This window comes from Chinchilla lanigera, unplaced genomic scaffold, assembly GCF_000276665.1.
Source record: "Chinchilla lanigera isolate Chin_1 unplaced genomic scaffold, ChiLan1.0 scaffold00117, whole genome shotgun sequence".
Classification (NCBI taxonomy): domain Eukaryota; kingdom Metazoa; phylum Chordata; class Mammalia; order Rodentia; family Chinchillidae; genus Chinchilla; species Chinchilla lanigera.
The window spans coordinates 4,881,578-4,892,427 of NW_004955518.1; the positions used below are offsets into that span (position 1 = coordinate 4,881,578).

The 10,850-nt window shown below is 36.3% G+C and overlaps 1 protein-coding gene across 1 annotated transcript in view; it reads right to left on the reverse strand.

The window, feature by feature from the left end:
• Positions 1-859: 859 nt before the first annotated feature.
• Positions 860-10,850, reverse strand: part of Naa16 (N(alpha)-acetyltransferase 16, NatA auxiliary subunit) — a 50,565-nt gene continuing 40,574 nt past the window's right edge. The window contains 8 exon segments of the mRNA XM_013506953.1: positions 860-1,444; positions 3,616-3,700; positions 3,797-3,861; positions 4,068-4,166; positions 4,657-4,761; positions 6,024-6,233; positions 7,614-7,688; positions 7,691-7,799. Of these exon segments, the coding sequence (XP_013362407.1) occupies positions 1,326-1,444; positions 3,616-3,700; positions 3,797-3,861; positions 4,068-4,166; positions 4,657-4,761; positions 6,024-6,233; positions 7,614-7,688; positions 7,691-7,799 (867 nt within the window). The 3' untranslated portion in view covers positions 860-1,325.

A 10,850-nucleotide genomic window follows, 5' to 3' on the forward strand; every position in this document is an offset into this window, starting at 1 on the left:
TTTTTCTCCGGTACCGGGAACCGAACTCACGACCTTGCGCTTGCCAGGCAGGCGCTTTTGCCGCTGAGCTAAATCCCCAGCCCCCTAAAGTTCTGAATTTGATTCCTGGGACCAAATGGGGGGGGCGGGGGAGAGAAACAGCTAACAATGCTTTAGTCTATAATAACTTCTTACTATATACAGTAGGTAATCGCCTCTAAAAAAAAAGTAAAAATCAACTCTACAAAACTGTAGGAAATGTGGTACTTTTATATAATAGAGTATTACTCAGCTATAAAGAAAGATAAACTCAGGGCTGGGGAGTTAGCTCAGCGGCACAGCGCCTGCCTAGCAAGCGCAAGCTCCTAAGTTCGATTCTCGGTTACAGGAAAAAAAAAAAGAAAGATAAACTCGAAGCTTTTATAGGTAAATGGTCACTACTAGAGACCATACTCATAAGTGAAATAAATCAGACCTCCATGGGTAAACATCGTATTGTCTCACTAATGTAGGACCTGAAAGAGTGAATAAAAACTAGGAGGTATGATAGACATTGTGAAAGGAAAGGAAAATGCTCAAAGGTAAAGGGCAACTGGGGTGTGGGAAAAGAGAAGGGAAGGAAGGGGAAATTATGTAAGTATGTATACACAGAATAGCTAACATAGTTGTACTACTGTCTTCTATTGCTCTACAGAAAGGAACAGTTAATTACTTGTTTGATCAATCTTGTATGTCTCTATTTGTTTTCCTAAGAAACCACTTTGAAGATATCAGTAAGTAATGCAACAACCACTGTTAATTTCCTACAACTTTGTCTGTAACTCTGTTTTGTTTGTATTGTTCTTTTGCTATTTTGCAAATGGATGTCTGTCTGTTAACATGTTTTCCTTCTTTTATTTAAAAAATACTGTAGAAAAAAAGGCAGTAAAATCTAGTATTTGAGAAAAAAACCTCTAAAATTATAATCACTAAAGTGTCTTTTATTAATAATAGCTCATATTTACTCTATGCTTATTATTCCACATAACTCTTACAATGACTCTTTTTTCTTTTTTTTTTAAGAGTAGGAAAATTTACTGGAGACTAGGAATGGGGAATGGGGAATGGGAGTATCTCCTGAGAGACAGGAGGGGTCCCAAATGGGTTGTCCTACACTGACTCTTTGAGATGCACAGTGTGGTATTTCATCATTACAGTGAAGAAAATAAAGCTAAGAAAGAACTTGCCTAAAGCCACACGACTAATAATTGGTGGAGCCGAGGTCTGTATCCAGACCTAACTCTGTGATTCGCTTAAGAATTATATTGTAAAGACACAAGTTTTACTAGATCATTCAGTTCCATGCGTCAGCCCATGAAAAGCCGTACCTCTACACTTTCATCTTTTATAGTTTCATCCAGTCCAGTGGCTATAGCAACTGCTTTCTCTTGTCTTGACTTGTCCAGAAAATACATCATTTTAGCACCTAAAATCCCAAGACATTTCATAGGGTAAACTCCTATGGCTTACACCTTATATGATTTATACTGACCAGTGATTTAAAATAGTGACCAGTGACTCAAATGTTTAATCAAGGGTGAGCTGGAGCTGGTTCCCACCAGCTCTCAATGTGACATCTCATCTCAATTTCTTTCAAAGAAGAATTTTATTAATACAGTACACATTGCAGCACAAAATGGTTACATTCATTATGGGGAATTGGTACATGCACATAACACATACCTTCTCAACTTTCTGTACAGTGACATACCGTACTGATAGTCGTGGCTGCAGTGTGAATATCGTTATCATGATAAAACATTACAAAACAGAGCTGTCTTCCTTAACAAATGGCTATTAAACATTTACCCAAAGAACACTACTTTAACTTTCTCTCCTTAGAAACAATGTAATTAAAAGTACAAATAAAGACTAGCCTATGGTATCAATCAGTATTTCAGTTAAAACCATTAACAAAAGATGATACCCTAAACTAAAACATACAGGGAACAAGTCACTGGTACACAGGAGTGGGGTTAAACAAGAAAAATGTCTGCATATTCACAAAAAAATAAGTAATTTTTAAAAAGTTTATATTTCCCCTATAAATTGTTTTATACCCTATATCTGTTTTGCTATTACATTCTTATTAGGTCTTTCTATATCAGCTTTTGACAAATTACATGTCTGAATTTTTTTCAACTGGGCTTTTGATTTTAATTTTTATGTGCCAAAATTTTCCTTTTCTTTAGAATTTCATATAACGGTAGCCAGGCATGGTGGCATCTGCTTGTAATCCCAGCACTCAGAAGGCTGAGGTGGGAGAATCACTATGAGTTCCAGGCCAACCTAGGCTCACAGCAAATTCAAGCCCAGCCTGAACTACTTAGCGAGACCCTGACTTAAAAATCCAAATAAAAAAACAACAGTGAAAAACAATTTAATATAATGTTTAAAGAAGCATTTCCTATAATTACTAAAAAGTTTTCTATGATCCTCTGTTATTAAAGAGAAATTCTTACCCGCTCCTACAACCAAGAAATGTCATTTTTCAAAAGAAGTAATGTTTTTTAAAGATATTACATATGAGAAGATATTCTTTAACAAGAAAGCTTAGGTTATAGTATTTAAATCTATGGCTTAAAACAGTTAATTATGATACATTTTTCATTTTGCTCTCAATTTCTCTTTTATAACCTTTTCTGAGTTTAATTTATGCCATATTCTCATTTTATCAATTTGTATAAACTCCCTAAAATACTTCCCTTAAGACAGCATATAAATAAATCCTCAAGATAGAAAATACACAAAAGCAATAAAAAAATCAAGAAAAAAATAAATTACTCATAACCACAACTCTCAACGGCAACATTAAAGCCTGGTATACACTTCCTTTTCAGCCTTTTCCCAAGCATATTTCTACAGTTGAGATTATACTAATTTCTCAGTATGTACTGTGAAAGTATTCACCATTACCATGACGAATCACTTGAACAAACATTACTTCCAGTGACTACGTGGTAGTCCACCCCATCGACCTGCCACTGGCTCCTCCTATTACTGTAATACATCTGTTCTCACTCTTTTCCCTATGCTAAGCTCTTTCTTTGCTTTACATTCATTCTTTTAAATTATTTTCAGAAGTGAGACTACTAAGTCAAAAGACACAGGTTACTTGAGGTTCTTGACAATGACAAATTTTTTGTTTTTTCCTTCCGGTACCGGGAATCAAACTCACGACTTCACGCTTGCCAGGCAGGCGCTGTGCAGCTGAGCTAAATCCCCAGCCTCGGCAAATTGTTCTTCTAAGTGACAAGGCCAATTTAGATTCAAACAAACAAAGTGAAAGAGTGCTTGACTGCCACATCCTCACTGCACTTTATTTTCCTTTTTCACAAATTTTTAAGAAAAAACTAATTTGTGGGCTAGGGATAGAGCTCAGTGGCAAAGTGCCTGCCTGGCAAGTGCAAGGTACAAAAAAAATTCGATTCCTGGTACAAAAAAAAAAAAAAACTAATTTGAAAGAAACAAATGGCATTGTGTTCATTTCTTTTTTCTCTGGTAAACAGCCAGGCTGAATATCTTTCCAAATATTTGTTTGTACCATATTCTAACTTTTTTCTATAAGCGTTATAACTGTGGCAGCTAAATACAAACCTGAAAGTAGATGCTGAAGAGAGGTAGTGTTATATTTGAGAAAATCTTCACTAAAGCTTTCCAAATCCCTGTTAACAAATATTTTCTGTATTTCTTTTTTTTTTTTTTTTTTTTTTTTGTACCGGGAATCGAACCTCACACTTGCCAGGCAAGCACTATGCTGTTGAGCTAAATCCCCGGCCCTTTTCTGCATTTCTTGAGGCAGAACTTTGCTTACAATGTCTTGAAGATTACTTTGAACAGACACTACATAAACAAAAGCATTTGGACTTTAATTTCTAGTATTTAGCTCAGACATTTAATTTATAGAATATTTTCAATTAAATACAGGGAGCATCACTTTTTTTGATTTACATTGTTGCTTGTCTCTTTTAATGTCCAGCTAAATGGAAGACAGCTCAGATTTACTTCTTCTGTTTGCTGTTCCATAAACATTACCTGTTTATACTGACCAGATTTAGAAAATCTAACTAAACATTCATGTAACCATGGATTATTACTGCTGATGGCAAAAGCTCGTTTGACAGACTGCAGCATTAACAGAAACTTCCCTGGGTCAAAAAGATAACAGCATCAGTATTTATGTGATTTTCTTTACTTTCTTTGGGCCTCACTTACATTCAATAACAAAATATTATCATCTTACAAATATTCATAAACCAAATTCAAAGCCCAGTTTTTGCTTTCCAAAGAAAAGCTTGAAAAACCATGCAAAATTGTTAGAGGTAAACAGTTTTATGATTTTCAAACTATTTTTAAACTGGATTTGATTATAATATTCTAATATATTACCCAGCAATGTTACAACAAAGGAAAAGGGCATTAAGAGCCTTTGTGAAGGCTGAAAAGAAACTTAAGAAACAAAAATAGACCTGACAAAGCTTGTATTGATTATGGTCACTTCTATGATTTAAGAATTAAAAACTGAACTCACAGCTGAGTGGGCTTAGAGGTACAGCCTAGCATGCATAAGCCCTAGATTTGACCCCCAGCACTGCTCTCAAAACAAAACAAAAACTCATGAAACTAAACATCTACTACCTTTTCTAAAATATATTTCAAATGCTAACAGATGGGTGTCAGTGTTACCAGCAACAAGGTTCATAAGAGGTGTAAGGAACTTGATGGCTTCTTCTAACGGGTTTCCTACCGATTTTGAAGCAGAAAGAAAACTTTTTTTATTAAAAAAGTTATTCATATCAAATCTCCCCTAGAATTTTATATTAACATTTATCTAAAGTAGTTTAGTTTTCTTCATGTAACCAAACAACCAAGAAAACATTAAAAGTTACCCATAAATAAATTAAGGTACAGAGATAATGATTCTCAAATTAAGAATAACTATTGATTTTTATACCTATAAAATCAAGGTGACTTTATAAAAATAAAAAACTACTTAAAATTCTCTCACAGACTTTAGAAAATGGTGCATCAAGTACTAATTGTTCTTTTTATAATACAGACAGCTAAAATAAAAAGACAGATACAATATCTTCTCATAATTGGGGAAAAAGTAACATTTTAAATGATTATACCAGATTTACCATAATTAAGTCAGAAAACTAAATACTTCCCAAAATTTGGCCCCGAAATAACTGTCAACACTTCAATCCTGTATTCCATAAATTGCTGTTATAACAAATGAACAAAAACATAGAGGCTTAAAACAACACAAGCTCATCTTGAAAGTCCCACACAGCACCATCTCACTGGGTGTAAGATCAAGGTGTGGGCAGGACTTCATTCTCTGTCAGAGATTCAAGGGGAGAAGCCACTACTTTGGCTTTTTCTGCTTTGAAAGGCTGCCCACATTGTTCACCGTATAGACATCTCCCTCTCTCTTGAAAGCCAGCCAGCAAAACCAGTTAGTCCTCAAATCCTACCACCCTGACTTCTGCTTTCTTTCTCACCTTGTAAGGTCCAACCTGATCACACTGGGTCACACAGTGACCAAGCTAATAAACCAAGCTAACAAACCAAGCTAAATAAACCAAGCTAATTCCCGTCCTAATTATAGCCCTGCATCCCATCTGCTGCCTTAATTCCCCTTTGCCACGTAAGACCACATATTCACAGGTTCTGGGGACTGGAACAGATACCTTTAACTAAGGGACCATTACTTTGACCACCACAACACAATCCCTTGTACTGTCAACAGTGCTAAAAGTCTGCATATTGTCACTCAGAGTTAAAATGGTGGTTATATAATGACCTTGAAATACTGCAAATGGCTTCTGATTTTTTCCTTTTTTTTTTTGATACCAGAAATCGAACTCAAGACCTTGCATTTGCCAGGCAGGGACTTATGCCACTGAGCTATATCCCTGGTTGGCTTCTGATTTACAGGTTTAAGTAAACTGTGTTTATACTCAGAACAGAACCAAACAGCATAAATTTTAGCAAATAACAATGGTAAACTCATCTCACCCTTTCTAATTTTTCAGGTACAAGTTCTTCCTTAAGACCACTGGATTCTTCTTCATCATCTCTTTTTTTCTTTTGACTTTTTTGTTGGTGCTCCCTTTCTGCATGCTTTGTCTTTTCTTCTAGTTTAGCCTTTTTGTGAGCTCTTCTCTGCTTGCTAAGCATTTTCTTCAGTTCTTTGGCTGGCAAGTTTTCTATAAATATTCAAATGAATAAAAATTATGAGTCAAAAATGTTTACAATTTTTCCTATATCCTTATACATACTATTAATATAACTTTTTTTTGTGAGGGGCGGGCACTACTGGGAATCAAACTCAGGACCTCACCCTTGCCAGGCAGGCACTGTGCCACTGAGCTAAATCCCAGGCCCAATGTAACATTTTGGTGGGAGTAACTTTATTGAAGTTTTCAGACAATGCATTACTGTGCTTAACATAAAACCTGGTATACAAAAGGCAACCAGTAAGTGCTGGCTGCATTAATTACAACTCAGCAATTTTAGTCCAGTTCTGTCTCCTACACAATAAACAACTTCAGGTAAATCACATTATCACTCTCAGTCTCAAGTTGCAAACTGTGCACAGGAGGACAAATATCAGAGACTCAGAATATTTCAGAGATAAGGGGTAATGCAGATAAACACCCTTGTGATCGATAACATTATATAACTATTAGAAACGAAAGCTCAGAAACTTGCCTCCAAGTTACCTTTTCTCAAATATTCCTAGATATTAACATTCTAGTGAATGAAATACTACTGGCATTCTCATAGTACTTTCAATAAGTATGTACCTGAAATTTTAGGATTATGTATTTTTCCTGAAGGTGTTGAAAGCTATTTTAGTTATAATTTAAAGAAAAAAATTTTTAAAAAACGGTCCATAGACATCTCTGTTTTTCCTGAACTGATTTTAGTAAGTAAGAAAAAAGTGCAGGTCAGTCTTTTAGGGTGATTAAGAACATCAGCTACACAACATTATCCTGACTTTTTTTTGTTATTTTAACATTATCTTCATTTGATAATACCTTTTTCTTTTTTTTTTTTTTTTTTTGTCTTTTTTGAGATAGGATCTCACTATGCAGTTCAGGCTGGCCTTGAGCTCACTTTGCAGCCCAGGCTGGTCTCGAACTCGCAACGATCCTCCTGCCTCAGTTTCCTGAGTGCTGGGATTACGCATGCACCACCATGCCTGGCTGACAATACATTTTTAAACAGTTATTTTACAAGCATATGGGCTATAGTAAGGTAATTCAATACACAGATATAGTATGTAGTGATCAAATCAGGGTGATAACATTTCTACCTTCATCAACATTTGAGAATGTGTTTTTCTCAGTACTATTTATGTTAATGATTTTTTTTTTTGTCTTTTTGAGACAGGGTCTCACTAGAGAATACAGTTCAGGATGGTCTTGAACTCACTTTGTAGCCCAGGCTAGCCTCGAACTCACAATGATCCTCCTGCCTCAGCCTCCCAAATGTTGGGATTACAGGCATACCCCGCTTGTTAATGGCATTTTGAAATCTGATGTTCTTTCCAATTTTTTTTAAACAAGTTCCTCTTCAGTTACCTGAATTTATTTCTTGCTGTTTTCTTTCATTGGTTAAGGGATTATCATATAATTTCAAATATACTTCAATCACTGTCTTCTGAGACTATCTTCTAATCTCAAAAGGTCAACACAGGCACAAAGGATCATCTTTCTCATGCAGCATGTATGGAAATCAAATTGATCTTCAGTTATCTCAACAAAATGCTTAAAAACAAAACCATAAAATTATCCCTTAGATTTATGTTAATAACATCTTTTTAGAAAATTATGAAAAGTCTAAAAATCAATGTAAGCACCCATAATTTCACTTAGTTGTCTTCCCTTATTTTAACACTTTAAAAACTTTTTTGTTTGTTTGTTTTTTTTCTGGTACCAGGAATTGAACTCACGACCTTGCACTTGCCAGGCAGGCGCTGTGCCGCTGAGCTAAATCCCCAGCCCCATCACTTTAAAGGACATCAAGTTCTTTGCATTCAACTTGCAGTGTCTCTTTCTACATATCTATTCCTTGTGAATCATGTTTTGTGGTGATACTCAACTTCAATGCTGGTAAGTCAATGACCAGGTTATTTTTAAACCTAGAAATTAGTACATATCAGTATTTCAGTCTTAGTATTTTTCCTCTGTATTCACTAAAAGCCAACAAGGCAGAGTAAACAGAGCACTGAGGACTATATACAGATTAACACTAAATATTTACCAGTCTGACTAATCTAGTCAAACCTGAGCTGCTAAGAGAGCAGTATTTATCATCCATAACCCCCTTTGACTGGCGCAGGGCCTAACACACAGCAGACATGCAAAACGCACAGTATCTGCCAAGTGAAGAGATACGCTACTTACCAAATGTGTGAACTTGAGCACATCCTTAAATTTCCTACAGCCCTGATTGCTTAATCTAAGCTAGAAATAAAGGAATTTACACAGGCCATTTCTTAAGGTTATTAAAGGACCAAGTAAGAATATATTTTAAAGTTCATCTTCAATTGTAAACTATTATACAAATAGAGCATTACAGTTTTCTCTAACTCAAAAAAACTGCACTGATCGACCTTGATTCCATTTTACAAAGAAATTGTTTGTTTGTTTTTAAGGTTCTCACCTGTCCAGAAAGACAAACTGTTTTTGTTTTGCTTTGCTTTGTTTTGTTTTGATAGTGGTAGTACTGGCAACTGAACCCTTTGCACTGAACTAGACAAGGTCTTGCTAAGTCACTAAGTTGCCGGCGCTGGGCTCAAAATTGTGATCCTTCTGCCTCAGCCTCCCAGAGTGTTGTGATTATAGGCATGCATACACCCAGCTCAAAAATTCTTAATCTGAAGTCTGTAAACAAAAACAACTTCCTCAAGAAAGCTCAAAGCATTCATTCAATTTCCAAAGAGTCACTGGGCCCCTAACAGTTAAGAACTAATCCTTTCCATGGAAAGGAAAAAAACTAACCCCTAGCCCCACAAAGCACTTTTATAATATCATTTTCTCCCTGATGTACATTTCTACATTTGATACTTTTCTTCTGATTTAGCTTCTCCAAAATCATAAACATGAATAATTCAACATAGCAACAAGGATAAAACTTCTCTACTGCTTTGGGTTGCTCTGTCCTAGTGGGTACAGTGATTCACTGTGCAGGACAGTTTGTAACTGTCCATAATCATTTGCTCATCTTAGTCATCTTGGTAATTGGAAACACGCTTTACAAAGAATTACATTAAGTACCTGAGACTTTAAGAGAGGAATTCTAAGATACAACTAATACAAGTACAGTATGGAGGACTAGAAAAAAATGAACATTTCATATTAGTTTATTTTTATTACTAAAAAAGCATGCTTTAATATTATATTTGAATGCTACATTTTTCCCACCAATAACACAAATTCATAGGTAACATTGTTTTATTTTTTAAAAATCAAAAGATAACTATTTCATAAAGTTGTTAGTGGTTTTCCTTGATATACATCAAGTTATATCTAACGCCATAATAATATCTTAAAAATTCAATACAGCTGACTAAGGCAAGATGGCAGTGATAAAAGTCGTGGAACACATAATGAGATGAACACATCTAAGAGAATACGGGAATTTTCTAGGCAGAAAAATGTGTTAAAAGGAAGATGACAAGCTTCAAAAGATACTGCTAGAACCTTTAGTGGACACAGATTTTAAGTCAAGCCTTGGAGGGAGCCATACAGAAGTGAGCAGTTAAGCCGCCTCTTTCTCAGAACAGCCATAGGCTGCCTCTCTCCCGTTAGCGTCTTCCTACGCAAGGTGACTGTTACAGTTCATGTCTGTCTGTCCCCCCAAAGCCTCATGCAGTCATGGGGCAGGCTTTTGGAGTTTGATTGATTATGGGTGTGAGAGCTACACCCGCCCTGGGGTGGAAGTTTGCCTATGTAAGGGAGAGGAAGAGGCTGCTTGCAGCCATTCCTCCCCTTTTGTGTTTGTTGCTTTTGCTGTGTTCTGCCGCCATGAGCTGTAGCCCTCTGCCATGTGCCATTCTGCCTTGTAACCTGCCAAGTATGGACTGAAATCTCCACAAACTGTAAGCGAAATAAACCTTTCCTTCCTTAATTTTGGGCGTCAGGTATTTTGTCCCAGCAACGAGAGAAAAGTAACCAAGACAGTGACCAACTTACTCCAGCACGCCAGAAGCACTCCCAGTTCTTCAGGTGCGAACACTGTGTCTTGGAACTGCTCAGCCACTGGAAAGCCTGGGTGGTTAATCACTCTGCAATAATAGCGGGGGAAAATATGACTAGATTAAATCAGAAAAAGTAGGAACAATACTGTGGACACACACTGCAGAAAAAGGAGGCAGGATACTGCAGATTAATAATTTTTCTTCGGAAGAGATAGTCTGTTGTAGAATACAACATAAACACCTAAACAATCTTGAGTTAATCTTTTTAAACATTGGAATAAGTAGACACAGAGGAAGCTGCAAAGCTAGTACAGAGGTCCTGTGGCCCTTCCCTCAGCTTCCTCCAAAGGTCACAGCTCACATAACTGCAGTACGCAGACCAGGAACCAGACAGACGCAGTGTGTGACTACTGTTATGTGTGATTTTCATGACTATGGACTCCTGTAACCACTATCACACTCAGTAACTATCACCATGAAGCTTTTTTTGTACTATTTTGGGTTGGTCTTTTTAAGTCTCTAAAATTGTAAAACAAAAATATTCTATGTAAAATGAACAGATATGGTGGTGCATGCCTGTAATCCCAGCACTCGAGAGGCTGAGGCAGGAGGATCG